General features: G+C 48.0%; 1 protein-coding gene across 1 annotated transcript in view; it reads left to right on the top strand.

Annotated features, from left to right (window-relative positions):
- Positions 1–26,458, top strand: part of XPNPEP1 (X-prolyl aminopeptidase 1) — a 534,678-nt gene that overhangs the window by 152,295 nt on the left and 355,925 nt on the right. The window contains exon 4 of the mRNA XM_086922757.1: positions 10,511–10,574. Within this exon, the coding sequence (XP_086778883.1) occupies positions 10,511–10,574 (64 nt within the window). The remainder of the gene's footprint in view (positions 1–10,510; positions 10,575–26,458) is intronic.

The following is a 26,458-nucleotide window of genomic DNA, read 5'->3' as shown; positions in this document are numbered from 1 at the left end:
TGAGTGGAGCTCCGGCCTCCTATACCCTATACGCCTTTCTACTAATACCACCACTGCCCAGAGTTCTTAAGAAGATCAGGAATAAACTGGCTTAAGTCATTCTTGTGGCTTCGGATTGGGCATGGAGAGTCTGCTATCCCGAGCTGTTAAACATGACCATCGGTCTGCCAGCCAAGCTGCCTCTTCGAGAGGATCTTCTGTTGCAGCAACAGGGTAATGTTTTGCACCTGATCCTGCAAACCCTCCACCTTCATGCATGGATATTAATTGGTGACAGTTAACCTCTTTCAAACCTCCTCCAGAAGTCTATAATGCTATTCTGGCTGGCAGAAGTTTCTCCATAAAGTTGGTATACCCCTACCTTTGAGACACGTTTGTGTCATGGTGTGTATCCCACAATGTTGATTCCCTCTCTGCACCTTAATCAAATGTTATTTTGTTCCTATTGCCCTTGACTCAGCAGTGCTCTTCTCTGGGCACATTTACGGATAACCTTTCTGCCATCTTGACAATCTTGCTGTTGCCCGACCAACCTTCCCTCTTTATGCCACCTGTTGTTGTGAGGTTCCTTAAAGACCTGCAACATATGTTTCCACCTATGCCCGTTTTCATTCCTCTGTGGGACCATAAAATGGCTCTCACCTATCTTACTTGTGCACCATTCGATCCTCTGCACATTTGTCTTCTTGGGCTCCTGACTATAAAAACTTCCTTTTTAGTGACCTTAATATCGGGCAGGAGGGTCGGCGAACTGCAGTCGCTCTCTGTGCACCCTCCTAATACCACCTTTTATCCACAAGCTGGTTCTCAGGACTGTGCCTACATGCTTCCTAAGGTTGTGAGCCCTTTCCATGTAGGCCAGTAGTTTACACTGCCTACCTTCATTGCTCTGCCTCATCCCTCCAAAGAGAAGAAGATACTCCACCGTCTTGACCCAAAAAGAGTGTTGTTGTTCTACCTTGACCACACAAAAGAATTCCGGGTGGACAGTCAACTCCTTGTTGGCCATGTGGGAGCAGAAAAATGAAAGGCCGTACTGAAGAGGACCATCTTGTCCTATGCATAAAGAGGTGCTATGGGTTGGCCAAGAAGCAACCTCCTGAGTGCTTGAGGCCTCATTCCACTTGAGCCAAGGCGTCGACTGCTGTGTTTGCCTGTGGTGCCTGTGGTGTCAGGCAGCAATGTGGGTCTCGTTGCGCAGGTTCACAAAGCACTATTACCTGAACAGCCCGTGTTCGAAAAATCATTAAAAACAATTTAGACCTGCAAGTCTAGTAACTTTAGTAATCCACTTGACCTAACTGTAATGTGCTTGACCATTGAACTGGTCTCAAATTGTGTGATCCTAGGCAAATATTTTGTCTAATGGAGCCTCCTTTTTCTTTATTATCACATAAGAGAGCACTTTCAAATATGCAAGTTCACTATTTCTGCTGTACAAGAAAACCTCTTTTTCTTTATTAAACTAAATGTTTGCTCCGTTTAGAACAGGAATCGAAATTTGCCTAGCTTACGTAACGGTAAGTTTCAATTCTATTAAGGACACGGAGGCGAGGATTATGCTTTTCTTCCTTCGCTTTATTACAAATACACAAAACACAGCAGCCTTAGAAAAGCTCCAATCCATGTTTTAAACTGCATGAAAAACTGGGAAACAAAGATTTTCTTCAAAAGTCTGTAATCCAACGAAACTACAGCTCCCATGAGCCTTTCAACCTTAGTCCTTTCACTCTGTTCAGTGCCAGTATGATAGCCAGTCCCTTGTCGACCTTCCTCCTCTTTCTTCACGCTGGTTACGCACATTCCGCATTAGTCCTGTTTGGAACCGTCATTTCCTATCAGAAAAAACGACAGCGTAAGAGAAGCATCGACAACTCCACTGATCGCATGCAAACAGAGAACATCACAAGAACTGGCATTAGAGCATGTACAACGTATAGCTGGAAAACAGTTTACTTACTGAAATACGGGTGGGTTCGCACCTCCGAACGCCAGGGTGGGATAATCCTTGCCTCCGTGTCCTTAATAGAATTGAAACTTACCGTTACGTAAGCTAGGCAAATTTCGATTCTATGTCAGGACCGGAGGCTTCGGATTATGCTAGTTCAAAGCTTACTCACCACCAATTGGGCCAAATCCACCACCGGTTTAAAATAAAACCTTTTAAACGTGGAATCTGAGGACCAGTCCGCTGCTCGCATTAAATCCTCCAAACGAGCCCCCACCGAAAACGCCTTAGAAGCCATGGCTCCCCTGGCAGAGTGAACTCCAAAACGCTTGGTGTCAATGCCTGCCTCCTGCATGACCCAACGCACCCACATTGCAATGGTGGGGGAAGAGACTGCTCTGTGTGGTTTTCGCAAGGCAATTAGTAACTGTTTTTCGCCTGGAGGGCGAATATCCAGCGTCATGTCTTCATAAGCCTTCAAACATTGCACAACGCACAATTTGGGAGTGTCCACAAAGGCTGGGTACGAGATCGTGCGTGACGCAGACTTTGTGCGACGTCCCACTGAAAAAGTGACCCCGTCCGGGGAAAACACTTGCGCTGACATATCCAAGGCGCAGATATCCGACACACGTCGGCAAGAAACCAAACATAGCAACATAGCTAATTTAGCTGAAAGTTCCTTCAAAGACAAATAAGCGTTAGCCTGCCAGGACAGGAATAGGTTCAAGACCACATTGACGTCCCAAAGGACCGAATATCGGGGCTCCGGAGGTAAGGAGAGACTACCTCCCCGCAAGAGCCTGCAGACAAAAGGATGTTCCCCTACTGGAGAACCCTCCACAGGTTGATGACCCGCTGAGATTGCGAACGCATTGCGTTAATCGTCCTATAGGCGAGGCTCTTAGATGTCAATTCGGCTAGAAAGTTCAAGATCGGAACGAGTCCTACGACCACGGGATCCAGGTCCCTTCGAAGACACCAACGCATCCACTTAAGCCAAGTGGATTTGTAGCTCTTCGCCGTGCTATCAGCCCAGGCTTTGGAGAGCAGGCTCTCAGCCGATCCCGAAAGGCCCGGGAGTTACCAACGTTTCCGGAAAGCCTCCATGCCATGAGGCGGAGAGAGCCCCGCATGATGAGAGGGTGAGGTTCCCGATCTGGATTCAGCAAGAGGTGAGGAAACTGGGGGAGTAGGATTGGAAAATCCCAAGAAAGGTCCAGAAGAACTGGAAACCAGACTTGAGACCTCCAGAGTGGCGTAACCAACACCATCTCCACCTCCTGACGGCGCACCTGGGCCGCCGTCCGTACAATCATCGAGAACGGAGGAAATGCGTAAGGCCTCTCCTGGCTCCAATCCTGGAGGAACGCGTCCGTGGCCTCCGCGAGCGGATCCGGCCGCCAGCTGAAGAATCTCGTAAGCTGGTGGTCCAGCCGGGACGCAAACAGATCCACTGAAAACGGACCCCAGTGTGCGTTCAGCCACCGGAAGACCGAGATGTTCAACATCCACTGACTGGCATCCCTCAGGTGCCTTGAGTGCCAGACCGCCACCTGATTGGCCTGACCCGGTAGGTATTCCGCCGTCACCGATATGTGATGTGAAAGGCAATAGTCCCAGAACTCTTTCGCCAAGTCTGCTAGAGCCCTGGAGCGGGGGCCTCCTAGGTGGTTGACGTATCGAACCGCCGAGACATTGTCCATTTTCAAAAGAACGCAGGATTTCACTGAATCCTTAGTCCAACAGCGGACCGCTAAGGACCCTGCCAGAAGCTCCAAACAGTTTATATGCAACTGTTGTTCGTCGGATGACCAAGCGCCGCCGGTGGAGAACTCCCCGCAACGGGCACCCCATCCGGACCTGCTGGCATCGGACTCTATCACAAGATCCGGGACCGACCCGAAGATCGCCCGACCATTCCAGGCCTCCATGTGTGAGAGCCACCAGGACATCTCCTCCTTCACGTCTTCCGAGAGGGGTACCATCTGGTCGTAGGAAATGCCCCGTCGGAGGTGTTGGGCCTTGAGGCGCTGCAGCGCTCTGTAATGTAACGGCCCTGGGAAAATCGCCTGAATGGAGGATGACAGAAGTCCCACGACTCTGGCCACCTGGCGCAGAGAAGTCCAGTCTTTGGAGATCGTCTGGCATAACGTATGCCTGATCTTGGCTATCTTCTTCTAGGGAAGACTGAGGGAGGCTCCGACGGAGTCTATGACAAAACCCAGGAAGGTAATTTTCTGACATGGAACCAGAACCGACTTGGATTCGTTGATGACAAAACCCAGCCTCTGGAGAAGCTGGACTGCCTGCTGGAGCTGACCAGTTAAGGTCACCGGGCACTGGCCCATTAAAAGAATATCGTCCAGGTAGACGATCATCCGAATACCCTGAGCTCGCAGGAATTCCAACACCGGGTGCAGCACCTTCGTGAAACACCAAGGGGCCAAGGAAAGACCGAAGGGAAGGGAAGGGCGGTGAATTTGAACGCTCTGTCCTTCCAGCAGAATTGAAGGAAACGCCGATGGGGAGGATGGATGGGTACCACCAAATAAGCGTCCTTCAGATCCAACCTCACCATCCAGTCCCGCGGTAGGAGCACATCCCGGAGGAGGTGAATCCCCTCCATTTTGAAGTGACGGTAGACCAACCAACCGTTGAACTCCTTGAGGTTGATCACCGGACGTTTGCCCCCATCTGTCTTGTCTACCAGGAAGACTTTGCTGAGGGAACCAGCGGGATGTCTCGTTAATAGGCGAATGGCCCCTTTCTGGAGTAACTCTGAGACCTCTTCGTCTATCAAACGCGCGTCGGACTCTGAGAAAACGATCGGCCGCGGGGGCCACACCTGAACTGGACGGTCGTAAAAGTCTATGTGGAACCCCCGCACGGTTTGCAAAACCCAGGCGTCTGCAGTGAGCAGTGCCCACTCCTCGTAAAAGGCCGCTAACCTGCCCCCCATGAGAACCTGGTCCGAAGACTGTACACTTACCGTTGGCAGTATTGGGTCTGGGGTTCTTGCGGTAGCCTCGACCGCCAAAGCGTTGCCCCCTCGTGGGGTAAAAGTTGTTGAAGTTCGCGGAGGTCTGGTACTGGCCTCTGCCGGAGCCTTGCCCTCTACGGTTGGCTTGCTGCCCTGCGCGGGCGGTCGGGCGGCCCCTGCCCCGACCGGCCCCTTGGGAAAAACGCTGTTGGATACACGCTTAATGCTGGACTGCGCTTTGTCCAGCGAAGTGAACGTGGACACAAATTTGCCGAGCTCCTTGATGAAAGGCTCGCCAAAGAGGCCGCCCTGGGCGACCGCCCCTGCTTCCGAAGAAGCCAAATCACCTAACTTCGGGTCCAGCTTCAGCAGGGATCTCCGACGTTCGGTGGACATTGCGCAGTTGGCGTTCCCCCAAAAAATTATTACCCTCTGCGCCCAATTGGACAAGACCTCAGGGGAAATCACCGTGCCATTGGCTTTCGCCTCCTCCGCCACTTTGAGGATCTTCGTGGCGGGCCCCACAGCGTCCAACAATTTATCCTGGCATGACCGCCAGGAAAGGTCGATGCCCTTACGGGGGTCCTTCATAAATTTGGCGATGAAGGGGGCCATCTTTGCGTCTAATTCGGGCGTCAGGGCCACCTTACCCTCCAAAGTGGACCTCGTACATTCCCCTCGTAGGCAACCCCTTGCGTCTTTTTCCAAAGGCTTATGCAGGCGACCTGCCACGAACTTCGCCACCGTGTCCCCCGGCGTCCAGGCAGCGGACCGCGGATGCATAATCTCATCCGAGTCCAACATGCCGGAACTGTCCCGGGGCAACTCAGTGGCCGAGCCCGAGGAGTGCCAAGAGCGGACTGATTCCCCGTCGTCATCAGTATCGGGGGAGTCCAGCCCCGGAGACGGAGGCGCGGTCTCCGAAACCACAGAAGGGGCAGGGTCCGAAAGTGGTGCGGGGGGGCCAGCAGTCGCCTTGGCTAAGAAAGCGTCCCTGAGACGCTCAAAGGCGCCTCTGTCCACCCCTTGCCCCCCTTCCGGAGCCCCTTCCCTGCAGGGTTTCTTTGGCGCGGAGGGGCCCTCAGCTGAGGAGCCTGGGAGGCCAGTAGGCGCTCCCAAATGGGCTTGCGCCAGTTTGGCGCATTCTTCTACAATGCGCGCAGACAACCGGTCCTCCGTGGGACCCACCACCTCAGTCACACAGCGATAGATAGAGCTGTCGACCGTGTGGTAAAACTCCTCATCCTGTAGGTAGGAGTGGGGTTCCTCAAAATAATCCCCTCTCCATGGCTGCTAAGCCAGATAACGATCAACTGTTGGATAGTTGCACTAAGCACCAGACCCTCGCACACATAGGGCGTCAATGAAGTAACTGTGGGTAGACAAACTCGGACTGCAATTACTTTTTGGGCCAGGAGCACACTGGCAAGGTAGGCCGCACGTTAGAGCCCCCAACGCGCTGACCCTCCACACTGGGACCGGGCCGATCCACCCCTATTAGCGCGTTAACCACACAAAAAAAGTTTTCTAACGTGCAAGCGCCAGTCAGCGATTTACGCTGTCTCCGCCACTAATACAGACCCCACAGGGCGTCAATAAGGTCAAATCCCGGGCCAGATACAGACCCGGAGCACCGGGCGTCAAGAGGTGGAGAGGGCAAAGCTCCGTGGCAGGCCGGCTCCTCCGCGCGTCTCCTCAGAGTGAAGGGGAGCGCGCCGAGAAGCAGGCGAGATGAACGGCGCCCTCTGGCGGGCACTATCAACACCGCACCGCTTGCCGGACAAACGCAGCGAAAGGAGCGAGAATGCTCCCGTGGCAGGGGCTCTGCAGGAATAAAAAGGCACAGAAACAATACAGAGCCCCAATAACCATCCCCGTCCAATCCCCAGACGGGCAATTACATCAATTAACAAGAGAGAAAAATGTCACTAACTGACTGCTGCGTGAGCAGCGAAGAAAGAGGAGGAAGGTCGACAAGGGACTGGCTATCATACTGGGACTGAACGAAGTGAAAGGACTAAGGTTGAAAGGCTCATGGGAGCTGTAGTTTCGTTGGATTACAGACTTTTGAAGAAAATCTTTGTTTCCAAGTTTTTCATGCAGTTTAAAACATGGATTGGAGCTTTTCTAAGGCTGCTGTGTTTTGTATATTTGTAATAAAGCGAAGGAAGAAAAGCATAATTTCTAAAAGCCAGCAAATATGACAAGATAAGATGTAAATGCATTTTTGTTGCTCTTTCACTTTGTGAGCAATAAAGATGCCTTTAAATCTTGCTATCTTGCCCCATTTGCTCCGCTTTCAGAGACCGAGGTCAAAAGTCAGTTTGTCTACCTACTTTTACTTTGTGTTGTGTGTCTGAAGTTGGGGGATTTTCAGCTTGCCAGAAAGGGCGAGTAGTCCCTAAAAATAGCTTGTCCTGAAAAAATCTTTCCCAACAATGCGAGTGGATTTTTCTAACAATCCAGTCCATTGTGATGGGCACTTCGCCCATTCGGTCCTGCAGGACTTTCTGATCTAATTAGTTTCACAGCCCCACCTCCGGGAGGGGGGGGGGGTAGGGGGGGGGGGGGTTATTGATTGGGTATGTATTCTAGTAAGAGACCAGTGTCTAGAAATCTCTAACTGTTGAGCAAGTTACTTACCTTTGGTAACGCCTTCTCTTGTAGAGACTGTATCTAGCCACAGATTCCTTACTGACTCACCCATCCTTCCCACTCTGTGAACCAGTTGCAGTATAGGGAACATCCTCTTAAGCGCCTTAGTTTGTCACACCATTGGTTCTTGCTCATGGCGGCTCCACACTCCTAGTGTGGATAGTTGTGAAAGTAACTTACATCAGTGCGCCGAGGTGGTGACTATATAGGTACCGTGTACATCACTTCTGGCTTAGACAACGCCACGTGGAATCAAACGACGCCACCAACTGGCGCATAGGGGTACTCCTCTGTAATCTTCCGGATCCAGTCTGACGCCTGGGGATTATTCTATGGTAAGGAGTCTACAGATACTTCGAATTTCTACGGTGTTACCAAAGGTAGGTAACATGTTCTTCATGTGGTAGTCATAGAAAGTGAACAACCATAACATTAGGGGCTTACTTGAAAGGATTTCTTGATTGAAAAAATATATATATTTTGCACTGACTCCCCTTCCCCACACACACCTTGTGAAAGATCGGAGCAGAAGCATAGGTAGAAATATAAGACATGCATAGATATCAATGTGTTCTCCCTGGGGCTTTTGTGAATCCCCAGACAATCCGGAATTCATAGGATTTCTAAATTTCAAAAAAACGTTTACAAAATGGGCCCATTCATCTGAGCGCTTTTCTTTATTGCATGTTTCCTATTAACTAAACAGAGTGTATGTTTTCATTTTCATTTAACATTTACACTTGGTTACGACTTAGGGTGACCAACCGTCCGTAAATTTCACGGACAGTCCGTAATTTCGGCCGTCTGTCCGTTGTCCGTGAAGGATCCTTCAAAGGACGCCATTTGTCCGTAATTTTAACCGGGCACAGCTTCCACCCACCTCCCATCTTAACTCCGAGGCTGTTCCAAAGCTCAGATGCCCCGCAGCATTGGAGAGGCACAGCGGGATGGCCTCACACCTCCAGCCCTTGATGAGCTGTTAAGAGGTGCTCGAAGGTGACAGAGGGAGGGGCTGTGGCTTCAGGAGCAGGGGCTCCTATTCAGATGCAAACAGCCCTGAATGGGTCTCTGCAATTTAGAGGGGCCGCCGCCTCCCTTTCTGCCAGGGCCCCAAACATTGTAGAACCGGCCCTGATTGCAGCACTGGTTCTCTTCACAGAGTGGGTCTTCAAACATGCAGCCTATAATGTAATAAAGTAAAGAAATGGCACAATCGCACCCACACTGATTAACAAAGTATAGAGAGCAATCAGTTAAATCAGTTCTCTTGGAGTATCTCCTTTACGTACTGTACATCACAGTGGGGGCTGGCAAAACTAACATTTTGGACAGGGAGCCTGTCTTCTCGTTGTCTTGTCCAGGAGGCGGTGAGGAGCCCTACCCCACCCAGGAAGAGACCAAGATGATACTAGAATACTGCATGCCACCCCTGTTCCCCCTCCTGTGATCGCTCCTGCCCCCCCCCAGTGATGGCTCCTGTGCCCCCCATGTGATGGCTCCTATCCCCTCTCCCCCCCCCGCCTGTGGTGGCTCCTGTCCCCCCCTGTGGTGGATCCTGTCCCCCTCCTGTGGTGGCTCCTGTCCCCCCCTGTGGTGGATCCTGTCCCCCTCCTGTGGTGGATCCTGTCTCTGCCCTGGGTGACTTCTGTCTCACTCCTGGAAAGGCTCCTGCAGCGAGGGTGAAGTTTTTGATGGGCCTCCTCTCAGAAAGGCTCAGCTCAAAATTAATATGAAAAGGTGGGCGAGTGAGTAAGTGAAGGGATGGGTGGATAGCTGGATGAATTAGTGAAAGGGTGAGTGGATGAATGACAGATTGGATTGAAAGATAATGAGAGAGGATGGATGGATTGATGGAGTGGAAGGATGGAAGAGAGAAAAGGTAAATAGCTGGATGTACAGGTGGAAGGGTAGCTGGATGGGTAAAAGGGTGGATGGAATGAGTGAAAGCATGGATGATGAGTTAGTTGATGGATGAGTAAAATGATAGATGATTAATGAACTGATAAGTGCAAGGGTGAATGGATGGACAGATGAGCGAAAGGGTGGATGCAAGGACGGATGACTGAGTGAAAGGGAGGGTAGACGGACAAAAGGATGAATAGATGAGTTAAAGAGTGAAAGGATAAATGGATGAGAGAAAGGATGGATGCGTGATAGGGTTAATGGATGGATTCATGAGTGGATGAGTAGATGGGTGGGTGGATGGATGGAAGGAAGGATTCCTAAGTGAAAGGGTCGATAGAGAGAAAGGGAGGATGGATGGATGACTGAAAGGATGGATGGTTGGAATGATGAGTGACTGGGTGGATGGATAGTAAGTGAAAGGATGGCTGGATGGGTGAAAGGGTAAATGGCTGGATGGATGAGTGAATGAATGGATGGGTAGAAGAGAGGATGGATGAGTGCACAGATGGATAGGGTGAAAGGGTGGATGGATGGATGATGGATGAGTGAAAGGATGAATGAAGGGATGGATGAGTGAAATGATAGATGGATGGATACATGATGAATAGGTTTGCAAATGGTTGAATATGTTTGGATATGGCTGGGCTTACTTATATACTATTGCGCGACCTCTGATGTGTCTTTAAAACTTATCCAATTGTCCTGAAGTTTTGTCCTGAATTTTGACCTACTGTCCTGAATTTGTGTCCTGAATTTTGACCCTTTGTCCTGAATTTTTACAGTCACCGTCCTGAATTTGCACCCATAACAGTTGGTCACCCTATTACGACTAGGAATTAAAAAATTAGTCAACGCTTGTTTTCTCTGCAGCTATCCTATCTAGGACCTCTTAAAAACAACACTCGGGGCTATTCATTACAATTCAGCATGAAAATATTTTTTATATATATTTTATTTTATTTATGAATTTCTTGTGCTCCGTGTCTTTCATGTACTGCATGTAACCTTCTGTTTTGCAGAGTGAATACATTGCGCCCTGTGACTGCAGGCGTGAGTTCATATCTGGATTTGATGGCTCGGCTGGTAAGTCTCTACAGACTTTGTGCACAATTTCTTTATTTCGATGTGCCAACACTGTTGTGATAACACACGAACATTCGCGTTGGTAAACCAATTGCTTTGGCAGTTGCTGAATGCCGGGCTTTTTTCTAGTTTGTGATGTCACAGCTTTTCGATTACAGCCTACATCAAAATACTCCAATATGTTTCATACTTAAACACTTGTGCAGGTCGTTGAATTTCCAGAATAACTGCGTGGCACTCCTTGCTTAATCAGTACTTGGCGTGGGGTGGGATGAGGTGGGGGGCATACTGAGCTTTGATATCAAGAGCTTACAGTACTGAAGAAATGATATTGAAACGCCAAGAACCTACTGTGCACTGTGTGCGCTCGAGCCCTGCAAACCCATACTCCAGCAAAAGGGCCAGCGTGAGGTTGTTGCTTGTTCACGGACCTGCAATGTAACAGGTTAGTAGTGATGTAAGGATGGATGGTACGGTCCAATTTGGAATGAAAAGCTTACTTATTAACCTATCGAGGTAGAACATGTATCTTTCCTCACTAAAGGTACGTATCGTGGAAACCATTTTGGAAAGAGTTATCTTAATTACCAGCTGTGACACTAGCATGGATTGTTGTTGGCGGCTATCGCAGCAGTAACTCAGGGTACATAGTAGCGTTTATTGACAGTGCATGAAGGTTTAATTGGAAGAGCGCTAAGACGAAAGGGATAGCAAGCTAAAGTACTTTATTCAAAACAATCTTAACGTATCAAAAACATTCTCTCTGATCAAAAAATAACGATCACGTAGACATTCTTTGAATGTAATTGAGAAGGGTATTTGTTACCACTGAAAGACACAGAATTTAGTATTAGCTAGTGTGAAATCGAAGGTTATTGTTTTAAACTGTTCTTTTTTGACTGAGGTCTGTTGCTACTATTCTGTTTGTTATGTGGACATATTGAGATTGCATTTTACTGTGTCTCTTTCACATACGTGGGGTATTTGCTTATATTTTATGGTGAGGAAGAGCTCTCGGCAATGCAACCACAAAAGGCAGGCATCTTTCTATTCTCGGCTCTTCCTGTTTGTTTAGTTTTTATATTTTTAAGCACAAAGGCATTTCAATTCGAAACTGTTTGTTACCTAACTTTGGGCACTGTTTGCACTCTCTGGTCTGCTACTCGTTTCTGCGGAGGGAGTGTTTTTTAATTTCTGCCATTTATACTTCTAGGAGACATCCAGAGGCGCAATTTTCTGCAGGTGCGCACTCTAGTTGTTGTAGTAGTTTGTTTATAGATGTTTAAGCTAGAATGTAGATTGTCAAATGTTCCTTTTCAGTTAGTGTGTACATTCATCAGACAGTCTAACCTGATACTTTTATCATTTGAGGATATTGGTGCCACTGTATTTATCCTCAATGTACATTCTAAATTCCAAGGAGTGTCCTAGTTCAATTTTTCTGCTTTGCCCTACATGTATGGATGCCCCCAAAAAGCTCTTGCTTCATATAACTTGTGGGTTTATTAACTACCACATTTTGGCGACAATTCAGATTTAAGATCCCCGGGAGCACCCATGCAGGACTGTATATATGGATCTATAAGTTATTTAAGTTATTTGTACTAGTGGTAATCACGCAGTGAACTGAACCTCCCGCCATTGAAGGAGCTCAGCACAACAGTACTCCAATTCATGGCGGAGTAAGGAGAGTACTGGTGTTCACCCAATTTATGTGATATTGCTGAACCTACATGGGGTTGTGCTGAGGTACACAGGTACAGGTTGCAGTAGTGCTGTGAAGGACTGGTGGAAAGGTGTCCTTTGTGATATAGAAGAACGAACAACGGTGTGCGTAGAGGTGCGTGTAACTTTTCCTCTATTTTGCATCTGGAAAGGAGCAAGTGTAAGCGCAAAGGCAAGTGCAGAGCGAGCCAGGGCGCGAGGCTTCACCTGTCAAGTCTGCTGGTGGTGGGCCCATGCAGTATTGTACAGCGCGAGCAAGGGTGCAAGATTTATGCTGGCGTGACAGCTGTTGTACTCCTGCAGTGTCTTGAGACTTGCTCATGCCCAGTAAGAGCCACAAATAGATGATGGGAATTGTCCACACGCAGTGCTTGGCTAAAGTGTGTCAACAGGAGCCACAAGATTGGCTGTAGCGCACACTATTGGAGGGGAACGTGCCACGGGATTGGTTGGCGTGAGCAGTGACGCGCATACTTTGTCAGTATTAATTTCAGTAACGTGCTCTCTTCAGAGGAGAGTGCAAGTGGTGTGCATTGGGTGTCGTTACGCATTGCTGACACTTATACATTTGTATGTGTTTGATATCAAGATCATAGCGTTGTCAGGAATTATCTTTCATCTAATTGAAGAGAACAGGAAGGTTTGTGTTTATCCACAATGTACATTCTAAATTCTAAGCAGTGATCCTGTTCAGTTGCTCTGCTTTGCTCTTCCTGTATGGATGCTACAATAGAGCTCTTGCTTCATATTACTTGTGAGCTTATTGACTCCCACAGTTGTCCAGCATCTGGCTCCTCATGACCTATATAATACAGGTCGCTCCCCGGACGCACCAAAGGGTCTTCAAAGGCAAGCGCCTGTCAGTGCCTGTCTGCCTCCCTTCCACGTCCAGTGCCAGCTACATGTACTAATGTTTTATTTATATACAGAGCACCCACGTATTGAACTCAGCCTGCCCATCTGAGATCCTGGCAGCAACTGACATCCCAGTCACTGCCAGAGCCTTAGTAGACTCACATTCCACTTTGAATCCATTTACCTCATAATACTAGAACACCTTCCCCCTTACACAATTGAGACCAAAGTAATGTAAAGATGATAGAGAAAAAAAGAGAAAAGAATACAAAGACGATACAAAATAATTCCCTAAAATGTGGACACTCAGAATACTTTTGCTTGTTGCCAAATATGTGATATTGATCTCCGGGACAACAAGATAGATTGTACTAATCTTTTATTTAGATACAGAGCACCTACGACATGAATGCAACCTGCCCTCCTAGGATCCTGGCAGCAACTGACATACTGGTCACAGCCAGAACCCTAGTAGGCTCCCATACCAAATAGAATCTGTTAGACCTGGCACCAATGGTGTGGGTCTCCCTTCCATTTTTTGCTGTTGTCTCATGTATTTTTGCTGGTGTTAGATGCTTTGGGAACTGTGCCACTGCTATCCAGTGCCACAGTGCAAGCGCTCCCTATTGTAAATTGATGTATTAATCGGTGGTTTCATGTTTGGCTATTTGGTTTACTTGTCAGACCCTAGTCTAGTGCACTGAGTGTGCCCAGGGCGTGTAAATCCAAATGCTGCTGGCGGGCCTGCAGCACTGGTTGTGCCACCCACACAAGCAGCCTTGTAAAATGTGTCTAAGGTCTGCCATTGCAGAGCCTGCGTGCAGTCTGGTACTGTCATGCTGACTGGGCAAGTGCACCCACTTGCCAGTCCCTAAACCTTCCCTTTAATTCATACCAGTCACCCCTATGGTAGGCCCAAGGGCAGGGTGCACTGTAAGTATAAGGTAGGACAAGCCCTGGTGTGTGTGGCATGTCCTAAAAGTGAATTACAACCATTTTTGTTTTTCCCTATTGCAAGGCTACCTGTTCTCCATAGGCCAGAATGGGCTGTTAGAGTTATTACATTTTATAATCCTAACTGTCTCAGAGAACATGGTAGAAATTGAAGTTCAGTATGCCTGAACTCAGAATAATAAAATACATCTTTTAGTTAAATTGGTTTTAATATTCTGTGTTTGCAAATACCACTTTTAGAAAGTAGGTATTTGCTTGTCTAACCATTAAAACCTGCCTCTGCTAGGTTGTGTATTCCTGTGTCTGGTTTATCTAGATGGGAGGGAGGAGTTTCACCTGAACCTTGAATAGGGCTGTGCCTGCCTTCCACAATGCTGGCTCCACCCCCTGGGGAGCGGCTGATGTGCCTGCCCTGCACTGTGAAAGGAAAGGAGAAGTCTGGTAAATAGAGTGTTTCAGAACTGGTTTGGACTGGGCAAAGGTCCCTCTCCCCTCACAGAACAAAGGATTTTGGGATATACATATTGGGTCCCTGATCCCAGGAAATTAGATCACTTTGGACTACAAGAAGAAGCATTTACTTAGGAGAGGAACCTGAAGAAACTGATGAGAGACCATTCCCAAGCTGAAGTGCTGCTTGGGGGATTGGCCTGCAGTGGTTGCCTTACTGCCAAAGGAAGGAGAAAGGAACTTTGTGTACTTTGCTTTTCAACTTGTGATGGATCTCCAAGGGCTTGGAAAAGAGCTTGCCTCCTGCTGAAGTCTCAGGGGCAACAGACTTCACCCCGCAGAGTTCTTTGGAAGTGCCTGCTGCTGTTTTGGGCATTCTGAGAGACTGCGTGTCGCAAGGAGCTGGAAGCGAGACTCAATGAGAAGAAGTGTGTTGCCGTCGCTGTGCCTGCCGTGGCAACTCCGAAGGAGGGTGTCGCCGCTGGAACTGTTGCAGTGTACTGCATCGGAGAGAAGCGTGCCACACCGAAGAGGAAGCATGTCGCCGTCGCTGCTGCTGCCGTTGCAACTCCGAAGGAGGGTGTCGCCGCTGTAGTTGTCGCACTGCACCGCATCAGGAGAAGAATCTCGCAATGAGTTCGGAGCGTGTCGCCGTCGCAACGCCAAGGAGGGTGTCGCCGCTGGAACTGTCACACGGCACCGCATCGACCAAGAGCACCTCATATCCCCGAGAAGCGCGCTGCCGTCGGAGCTGCTGCCTTTTCATCTTGGATGTCGCCGCTGTGGTTGTCGCATTTAGTGGACGCTTCACTCATCGTGGGAGAAGAGCGTCGCCGCTGGAGCTGTTGTCATCGCATCGTAAGGGTGTCGCCTCTGCAGTCCACCCATCAAACCGAGAACTTCTCGCATCCCCGAGAAGCATGACGCATCTGGAAGATCTTCACATCTTTATTTCTTTGTATCTGAACTTTGCCGCATTTCCCATCGCTGCGACATTGCTTGTCGTGGAAGCGCAACGCAACTTAAGGTACATTAGTAATTACAGAGTGTCACATCTATGAACTGAACTAAGCTTAAATCTACCATCTTAAAGTAATCATATTGTGTATTTTTGTCGTGTATGGTCTTGTCGTAACTCTGTATAAAGTCTACTTATTTTTATATAAAATCTGTGTGGTATCCATTTGTAGTGTTGTCACTGGGTTCCTGTATGTGGTCACAACTGCTTAACTTACAACGTCTCTGAAGTAAAACCCTTCTGCTCGTGCCAAGCTACCAAGGGGGTGAGCAGGGGTTATTTTAGGAGTGTAATCCCCTTATCATGACTAGAGGAGAGGGTCCCTATGTGTCACAAGTACCTACCTGTGCCAACTAGAGACCCCCAAATCTAACAGAATCCATTTACCTCATAATACTACATCACTCTCTCGTTTACTCCTGTGTAACAATCCATTTTTATTCTAGTAATCATTAAAAGTGAACACCATGAAAATAGGGTGTGTGAGATTCTCCTGCGAAGCAGATCGCTTAATATGAATGTAATAGATGTAATTACTCTTTATTCCGGGACCGGTCCATTTGAACCAGGCTTTTTGGTCAAAACTTCGAAGGCGTTTAATCATTCTAAGACTTATATGGTGGAGGTCTTTTCAAGCCTGGCTTGTGAAAGTTCGCTCTCTTTCTAAACATGCATTACACATTTCTCAACTTCTCATTAACATGAACTTAGATGCCTAGTTTCTTACCAAAACATTGCTATGTCCTGAATCTAATCTGGATATTTGTCAAGCAGTCCCTCTTCAATCAATCAATCAATCAAAACATTTGTAAAGCGCACTACTCACCCGTGAGGGTCTCAAGGTGCTGAGGAGAGAGGTGCTGCTACTGCTCGAAAAGCCAGCTCTTGAGTAGTCTTCTGAAGGTGAGTAGGTCCTGGTTCTGCTGTAGGAGGATGTGGAGGGTGTCGGCGGCGAGGTGGGAGAAATCTCTGCCACCTTTGTTCGTTCTTCGGATGCGGGGGACGGTGGCGAGGTCGAGGTCGGCGGAGCGGAGCTGGTGGTTCGGGTGTAGAAGGTTAGTCGGCTGTTGAGGTATGTTGGTCTGGTGTTGTGGAGTGCTTTGTGGCGTGGATGAGCAGCTTGAAGGTGATCCTCTTGTTGACGGGAAGCCAGTGCAGGTATTTTAGGTGAGGTGTGATGTGGCTGCGACGAAGGATGTCGAGGATCAAGCGTGGGGAGGCGTTCTGTATGCGTTGTAGTCGTTTTAGGAGTTTTGCTGAGGCGCCTGCGTAGAGGGCATTGCCGTAGTCTAACCTGCTTTTGACGAGGGCCTGGGTAACCGTTCTTCTTGTTTCAGTGGGGATCCACCTGTAGATCTTGCGGAGCATGCGGAGGGTGTTGAAGCAGGAGGACGAGACGGCGTTTACCTGCTTGGTCATGGAGAGTGTTGAGTTGAGGATGAAACCTAGGGTGCGTGCGTGGCCGGTGTGTGTTGGTGCTGCTCCCAGTGTGGTTGGCCACCAGGAGTCTTCCCACACCGGGGGAGTGGACTGATCTTCATCCATTCTGCGACGGCTCTTATTCCTTCGTGAAGGATGGTTTTGGTGGTGAGGGGGTCCTTGGTGAGGGACAAGATCAGCTAGGTGTCGTCGGCGTTGGAGATGATGTTGAGGTTGTGTAGTCGGGCGACATGAGCGAGTGGTGCCATGTAGATGTTAAACAATGTCTGGCTGAGGGAAGATCCTTGGGGTACGCCGCAGATGATCTCGGTGGCTTCAGAACGGAAAGGAGGGAGGCGGATGCTCTGGGTTCTGCCGGAGAGGAAGGAGGTGGTCCAGTCCAGTGCTGTGTCTCGGATTCCAGCGTTGTAGAGGCGTGTGCATAGAGGGCGGAAGCAGACAGTGTTGAAGGCGGCTGACAGGTCGAGGAGGATGAGGACCGCGGTTTTGCCGTTGTCCAGTGTTAGAATTGGGGTTCTCTGGTTGGCACAGGTATGCACTTGTGACAAACCGGGACCCTCTCCTCTAGTCAGGGCAAGGGAACAACCCTTTAGGTTAAGTGGCACAAGCAGTCAAGGCTAATCCTCAGGGCTCTAAGTTAGTTAAGCATTTATGACCACATACAGTAAACACAATGACCCACCACAAATGGACACCAGGCGTAAGATTTGTATAAAAAATACTCAGGCTTTATGTAAAAATATAGGATACGATGCAGTTACTATCACAAGACCAATATAACATGTAAAAATGAGGCCACAAGATTTTAAAGAGGCAAGTGTTCTTTCAAAGTTCTTAAAGATGGTTTAAGCTGCTTCCACAAACTGTAAGGTACAAGCTCTGCTCTGTTTTAGCAGTGTTTCTCACTGCTGGGCACTTTGTAGCGCTCCTGTGCGCTGTATGAGGTGATCAAGACACATCCTTGCCAACCCTCACCCGCCTTGCGGACACGTTAGTCCGAGGCCTGGCTCTCGGAGCGAAGCGTACACCGCTATGGGCTTACCATGGGGTGCGCGTCGTTTCACTCCCTTGCGAGGCGTACCTCGCTAGCGTACACAAAGGGGGTTTCAACTTCTACGCCCCTTGCGTACGAGGCGTACAGCGCTGTGAAGGTCGAGGCGAACAGCGCTACGGGGAAAACAGAATGGTTCAGACCCGAGTCCGTTGTAGACTCGGCACTCACGTCCACGCGGCATACTGGGTGGGGATGAGTCGTACTCTCTCAGTACGTGCCGACGGACAAGCGTACCTTCGGATCTTTTGACGGCTGGCGGCTTCCGGCAGGCAGGCACGGCACAGGGCCTCCAGTTCTGTAAATCAGTCGTAAATGCAAATTAGAAAATCCTCACCGCTGCCACCAATGTTAAAATTGGTGGTCTCTGGTTGGCACAGGTATGCACTTGTGACAAACAGGGACCCTCTCCTCTAGTCAGGGCAAGGGAACTACCCCTTAAGAATAACCCCTGCTCACCCTTTAGGTTGCGCTGTGAAGGTCGAGGCGAACAGCGCTACGGGGAAAACAGAACGGTGCGGACCCAGAGTCCGTTGTAGATTCGCTGTTGAGTTTGTAAGTCACAGAACTTTGGTTAGGCGTCGCAGGTACGGCACTCACGTCCACGCGGCGTACCGGTTGAGGACGAGTCGCACTCTCTCAGTACATGCCGATGGACAAGCATAACTTCGGATCTTTTGACGGCCTGCGGATTCCGGCAGGCAGGCGCGGTACAGGGCCTCCAGTACGGACCCTTACTGGGGGTCGCTTCAGGGTGCGGCGCGGCCGATTTCAGGTGCTGGAGGGCAAAGCGGGGTGGCCGGGTACGTTTCAACGTACGGGCGGCCGTCCGAGGCGTAGGATCGCGCTCCAAGCTGAATTCTGGCGGGAGGGCCGAGGGAGCACACCATGCGCTCCAGTAGCAGGCGGGGTGACAGGGGAGCAGACGGCCCATCCCGACGGGGAGAGAGCGACTCAGCAAGAGCGGGGCTCTCAGCGGGCAAGGGCGGCCAGGCTCCTGAGTGCCACGGCCCTAGGAGGGGGCGAGGGTGCACAGGACTCAGCTCCGGCGGGAAGGAAGCACAAGGCTCGGTCAAAAGACGAGCGAAGGCACAATCAACCCACTATTCCTGGGGTTCAGTCCAGGGGGCAAGCTCAGACCAAGCCCTTGGAGATAGTTTCAAGCACAATGAAGGAAAGTCCTTTCTGGTCTTTTCCTCTTCTTCCTCAGCAAGGCACCACTGCAGGCCAGTCCTTTAGATCAGGGCCAGTCTTTTCTCCTTCAGCTTCGTCTTGGTCCTTCTAGTTAGGCAGAGGTTCTTCGTGGTAAAACAGGATCTGATTTCGGAGGAGCACGGCTCCTACATTTATACTGAAAATCCTTTGTTCTTGCAGGCCAGGGGGCCTGAGCCTGGTTCAGCCGTGTTTTGGAGCACTTTGTTTACAGGAAGCTGCCTTCTTCTTTCAGGGTGCACGGTAGGGACATCAGACGCTCCAGCATTGTGGTGGCAGAGCACAGCCCTATTCAGAGTCAAGGGGCACTCCTCCCACTCATCCTGGGGGTAATCTCTCTATTCACCACCTGGCAGCCCAGACTGTCCCCTGGAATTCACCAGCCCTGTCACTCTCAGAAACCAGACAGCAGATACACATCCTAGCAGAGGCGGGCTGAAATGGTCAGGCAAGCAAATACTAGCTTTTTAAAAGTTGCATTTGCAAACACAGGATATTAAAATAAACTTTACTAAAATAAGTATTTTATTATTCTGATTTCAGGCATACTAAACTTGACTTTCTACCATGTTCCCTGAATCTGCTGGGATTATAGAGTTAATTCCAGCAGCCCATTCTGGCCTATGAGAACAGGTGGCCTTACAATAGTGAAAAAAAACGAAAATGGCTGTAATTCACTATTAGGACATGTCACACACATCAGGGCTTGTCCTACCTTATGCTTACAATGCACCCTGCCCTAGGGCCTACCATAGGGGTGACTCACATGAAGTAAAGGGAAGGTTTAGAGGCTGGCAAGTGTGTGCACTTGCCCAGCCAGCATGACACCACCAGACTGCACGCAGGTTCTGCAATGGCAGACCTTAGACACATTTTACTAGGCCGCTTCTGTGGGTGGCACAACCAGTGCTGCAAGCCCACCAGCAGCATTTGTATTTACAAGCCCTGGCACTCCTGGTGCACTTTACTGGGGTCTGACAGTAAACCAAATAAGCCAAACATGGAATCCAATCACATATAGCAATTTTACCGTAGGTAGAGCATATGCACTTTAGCACTGTCAGCAGTGGTAAAGTGCCCAGAGTTATTAAACCAACAAAAACAGGTCAGAGAGAATATTGAAGGAAGGCAAAAAGTTCAGGGATGACCCTGCCAAGAGGGCCAAGTCCAACATCCAGTAGGATCCTGATGTCATCTGTTGCAACGATGAGGGCCGTTTCGGTGTTGTGGTTGCTGCGGAACCCGGACTGGGATGGATCCAGAATGCTGTTCTCCTCAAGGTAGCCGGTCAGTTGTCTGTTGACTGTCTTCTCGATGGTCTTTGGGGTCCGCCTTGGGTTTTTTGAGTAAGGTGTTGATTTTGGCATGCTGCCAGCTGTCCAGGAATGTCACAGTCTCAAAGGAGATATTGATGGCCTTGCGGAGATGGGATGCGATGGTGGAGCTGGCTTTGTTGAAGATGTTGTGTGGGCATGGGTCTGACGGAGAGCCGGTGTGGATGGTGTTCATGATTTTGATGGTGTAGTCGTCATTTATGTTGGTCTAGGCGAGCAGGGGGTTGGTGAGGGTGGCGGTCATGAGGTTGGAGGTATCGGTGATTATCGGGCGGTCAGGGTGTTGAAGCTGTTGTGGATGTCTGCGATCTTGCGATGGAAGAAGGTGGCGAGGGTGTCGCACAGGTCTTGCGAATTTGGGATGTCGTTGGTGGAGCTAGGGTTGGAGAGCTCCTTCATGATGTTGAAGAGCTCTTGGCTGTTGTGTGCATTGTTGTCTAGGTGGTCTTTGAAGGAGGCCCTCTTGGCAGATCTGATGAGGTGATGGTGTCATCGGATGGCATACTTGTGTGCTGCGTAGCTGTCCGGTGTCTGTTTGCGGTGCCATTTCTTCTCTAGTTGTCTGCAGGTTTGCTTGGATGCCTTGAGGTCCGTGGCTATATCCTCTCCAGACAGGATAGACTGGAAAAATTAGGTGTCGGTGTAGCTATTATAGTTCGTAGTAATTTTCCTTGCTCCACCTTTCACCTTCATCTAATGGGAGCAGAAAGGTTAGGCTCCCATTGAGTCAAAACACTCCTCCGCCTTTAACTGTAGGGAAGCAGACTCCTCTTGTTTGGCCTAACCATTTCTTGGTGCCAATTTTGTGTGACTATAGTGGTGGTGGGAGTAATGGTGATATAAAGAAGCAGGAGGGAACCACAGCATTGGATAAAGTTACTTTGTCTGATTTCTCAAACTACTTCGAGAACACTCTACCAAGTTTTCCAGGCAGTACTATCCAGGATGCTGAGGCATTTGACGCTTGGGTTCTTAATGCCAGTAAATCTCTGGCATCGCTCAATCTTGCCCTTCAAAAAGAAGAGGTCCCCTCAGCTCCATGGTTTACAACGGAGCTACTAATTATCAAGAAATGTGTTAAGCAGTTGGAGTGTAAATGGCATTCATATTATTGTCAGACGGATAAGGAAAATTATAGATCAGCTCTGAAAGACTATCGCAGGGTAATGAAGAAAGAGCAGCACATGTTCTATACTGTCCGAACCAAATCTTTAAAATTACCAAACGTTTCATGATCTCCAAGGCTATTACACTATGCATGCCAGCCTCAGCAGACCTCTGACCAAAATTTGGCACGCTTTTCGAAGATAAATCCTTAAGATTTAACCTTGCATGCTGCCGGATTGAAGTCAGGCTTGTTGCCCCTATGAGGCACGGCACTCAAACCCGCCGGGAGGCTTGAGTCAATTTGGATAAATGTAGTTCATTCTCTACTATCCAAACCAAACAATTTCTTAGAGTGAAAATCAGGCTCTCCTAGGGATCCTTGCCCCTCTGCTTTCCTGGCCCCTTTGGCTGAAGGTATTCTCCCTGTCCTCACTAACCTTGTTTGATAGCTCTGTTGACCCTGTGGTGCCTCCTAGATGGAAAAGAGAAAATACACTTCACCTTATTGAAAAAACATTCCACTGACCCCTCGATCTTATCAAATTTCCTACCTATCTCGCTTCACCCGGCCTGTGTTAAAATGCTGGAAGAATTGGCTAATGCGCAGCTATCCGGCTTTTTGGAAGAGAATCATTTATTACATCTTACCAATCGGGATTTTGTCCACGTCATAGCACAGAGACCGCTTTACTGAAGGTAGCTGAGGTAATAAAATTTACTGTGGATAAAGGTGCTGCTCTAATATTGCTTGATTCATCTGCAGCATTCAACGTTGTCTCCAATCCGATCCATCTTGAGCAGGTGGCTGAGCTGGGCATCACAGGGTGAGGCTGGAGGTGGAATAAATAATTTTTCGAGGAAAGAAAACAGGAAATTTGACTGGCGCCTTATAAGTTGACCAGCAAGCAGTTGAGGTTTTGGGTGCCTCAAAACGTGTTGCTCTGTCCCACAATATTTAATATCTATATGTCATCCCTTACCAAGGTTATTAAATTCTTTTGGGTGATTACTATCTGTTATGCAGATGATACCCTGCTGCTCTTGATGTTTGATCCCAATTTGGCAGGTATGAGCTCCACTGTTCATTATTGCCTGTAAATGTATTGATCTGGCTGCAAGAGAGCCATTTGCAATGCACTGCTGTTAAAACCGAAATTCTTCTCTTTGAGCAAGTAGGTAAACTGTGTATGACTTCTGGCTGAAGGATCTTCTGGCCCCACCACCACCTGCAGTAGCTAAGAATCTTGAAGTCAGGATTGAGAACAAGCTCTCTTTTCACTCTTAGATCCTTTCATTAGCTGGGACTTGTTTTGGCATGCTGTATTCAATTAGAATAATTTTAGAACTTCTTACTCGATCTGCCTGTACGACAGTTGTCCATGCACTATTAATTGGCATGTTGGATTACGGGAATATACTCTGTGGGCACCGCCTGCTATATGTGTTAAAACAGTACAAACTGCTTATTGCACGCCTGCTTCTGGACATGTGTAGACTGGTGTTGGTCCCTAGAGATCAATATAAATTACACAGGCTTCCGATTAAGAAAATGATTAACTTTTAGGCTTTGTTTTTTGTGCATCAGGCTTCTACAATTGTGGCCCCCACTATCTGAAAAATTGGATAACTCAATATCATTTATCCTGCCCTTTTAAAGTTAGAGTCCCACTCTTTTGGAGAGTCAGACCTGGTGGGCACTCTTTTTCTCTGCTGGCTTGTAAGGAATAGAATGTGTTGCTTCATGGCTTGAATAACAACTCCCATGAACTCCCATTCAGGAAGGCTCTTAAGGCCTATCTGTTTGCTTTGGCATAAGGTTTCATGTAGCAATGTAAACTTGGTTCTGTCACCCGGACACTCTTGTCAGAGTAGCGGAGTGTTTATAAATTACTTCATTCAGCTTGTTCTGGATTTTAGTTTTTTAATTGGTAGGTTAATTTTCTCTTTCGACATTATGACAGCAGCCAGTATGCTAAACACAACAGGGAAGAAGGGTCAGAGGGAAAATATTTAAAGACCTACCCAGGGTGAAGTCCCCCAACCAGTTAATGTAAGAAACAAAAAACACACACTGGGGGTCTAAAGCTGGGCCTAGTATGCTCCAGACGACAAAACGACAAAGATACACACCGCTAACCTAGAACGTTTGCCGATACTATGCAACATAAAGTTTACTCAAGGGGTGCCACAATCAGCGACCTATGCATTGGGATTCACTTCAAATATAGACTAGACCCATACAGAGAGAAGTTGGATGTCCATCAACCTCAGATGTAGATCATATATTCTCATTTGGTCATCCAAATAGGAATGGTCTGTCCCATGATCATTGGGACTGATCCATAACCTAGGTTTGTCTGGGTCTTATCTCCAGATGTAGTGAAGACCATGTGAGCAGAGGGATCGTGATAAAGTGTAGTGAGGTTAAAAAAGGATAGTAGATCAATACAAAACTTAAATATAACTTGATCACTCCCTTAATAAAAACAAGAACAGTGCAAAGATACAGTCTAAGCATATAACTGCATATATTCGGCCAACCTGTTTCAGCCTAAGGGGAACCAAATCCCACGGCTTTCTTCAGGGCCACAGTCCTTAATGTTTGCTACTGCGTATCAAAAATTGTGAAAAATAACTAAATCAAATAAAGGATACAACTGTGTCGTGATACGTATCTTTCAATCCTCTGTATCAACCAGTGTCGATTTTATCTGTATTGTACAGGGAGCAAACCTCACCTCTCCTGGAACCTTGCTCAGGACAATATGAGGCCCCGCTCTCTCCTTCGTTGCCTCGAAGCTTCCGACTGAGCTTGGAGGGAGGCCAGTATGCCACAACCTTTCTGTTTGCTTGGGTAGCAAGTGAATATTGATTACTGAGGAAACGAGCTATAAAAAAGCCAATCCGTCTTTTGTTTGCTGATAACCTTTTGGTTTTGTCCATGCTTTGGTTTTTTTCAATATGTGTTTGCTGTTTTGTTGCAAAAATGTTTTTGGGACCTGATGAACCCTCACTAATATTACAAAATGAGCAGTACTTTGTATGTTGATGCGCTCTTTGTGGAAGAGCAGAATGTGGTCACCCACAGTAAAGCTAGCCAGTGGCTGAAGTCAGCTGACCCACTGCTGCATGTTGTATGCTGTAGTGGACAGACGAAAAAAGTGAATGGCACAACACCAGATCATTGAATGAAGAGGACTGATCATTGCCAACTGGGAATGAGATTTTTTCTGCTGACATGAAGCAAGGCATGTTGCTCATATAACTTAGTTACCTAGAAATCCTAATATATGTAAATGTACATGTATTTATATAGCGCAAATCGCCCACATCGCAGGCATCTATGCGATTGCTTAGGGAACCCGTCCTGGTATTCCCCTGTGAGATACCCCGGCAGGGTATCCACAAGGTGAAAGCCAGGCATCCCGCCGCGAGGGGCCGTTGTGGAGATTAAGCAAGCTATTGCCCAGAGTCGCAGAGTGTGAACCCGTGAGTCGAGTAGGCACCGGAGCGAGAATTATCCAGTCCGTGGAATTATTGAGGCCAACCCCCGTCGGGGCGGGGAATTGAACCCTGGTCCAGGGCCGATCTCAGCTTCCGGGTCTGCCGCCTCTAACCCCTGAGCCACACTTCTCCACATAGGAATGCATTGATGATATAGCTTTGTGAAATGGTGATGGAGAGTCTAGAGATGTGTTTTGGATGTGAAAGAGATATTTTAAAACTCGTATAAATGTTTTTGTGGAAATGCACAGGTTTGTTACCATAATGAAAGATAAAATGGAAATGGTAGCAAACTATGTGACCAGTCTTAGGAATATGGCAATAATATGCGAGTTTAGAGAGTTGACAGCATAGCTCATAAGACAACATTCATTGCATTGCATGAATAACTACCAGTTAGAAGAGAAGCTCTTAGCAAGAAACCCTGATCTAATAGAAGCTGCGGTGATCATTGAAGGAATAGATGGGGAAATTTGGAGTAATGAAAATGAGGAGCATAAAAAAGTAGATCTTGCAGGCATAATAAGGGTATAATAGGGAGGTGTGCAACCGTAGTAAAGAATTGAAGACCTCTAGAAAATCTTTGAGTCTGTAATATAACAAAGTTAAGTGCTTTAGGTGGGGCATACTAGAAGAAGTAACATTTATTTCAAAGTAGTGCTGCCTGCATGAAATGTGGTACGTTGGGAACAGTATGCAGGGGTGTGCAAGGGTGCTAAAATTTAGCAGATTGAAGATAAGATGCAGAGGAAGAATGAAGAAAACAGTGCTACAAGTAAACAAAGTGGGTGAGGATGTGGTTATTATGTCTGAATGTGAGACTCAAATTGGGGGAAACGGTGAGAGTCTAACTTGCCTTACTTCTTTAATGGTGACACTAATTGGAAAATTGTCTGTAACAGGATGTGAAACATGACCTGGACCAAGGCTGTTAAGTGTAAGGTTTTTTTTTTAATTAACAAAACCACAAGGTCCGACTGTACGAGTGTTTAGTGGCTTCCATAGCTTCTATGGTAGTTTCTGTCATATGACGTGATTCATTCACGGTCTTGTGGTTGTCACCCTCTAGAATAATAAAAATGGAAAAGGCCTTAGTAATCAGGCTATATCAAGAAAAAAAAGGTTCCAACACCACACCTCAGTGCAAACCACTGTACAAGGCCCACCTGCCAATGGACAGTAACGTAACTTGTAGGTGCCAGATGTATTTTGTCAGGTAAAGTTTCTTCCCATG

This window comes from Lissotriton vulgaris, chromosome 5 (genome assembly GCF_964263255.1).
Source record: "Lissotriton vulgaris chromosome 5, aLisVul1.2, whole genome shotgun sequence".
NCBI lineage: Eukaryota > Metazoa > Chordata > Amphibia > Caudata > Salamandridae > Lissotriton > Lissotriton vulgaris.
This window is presented reverse-complemented; position numbering and strand designations above follow the sequence as displayed.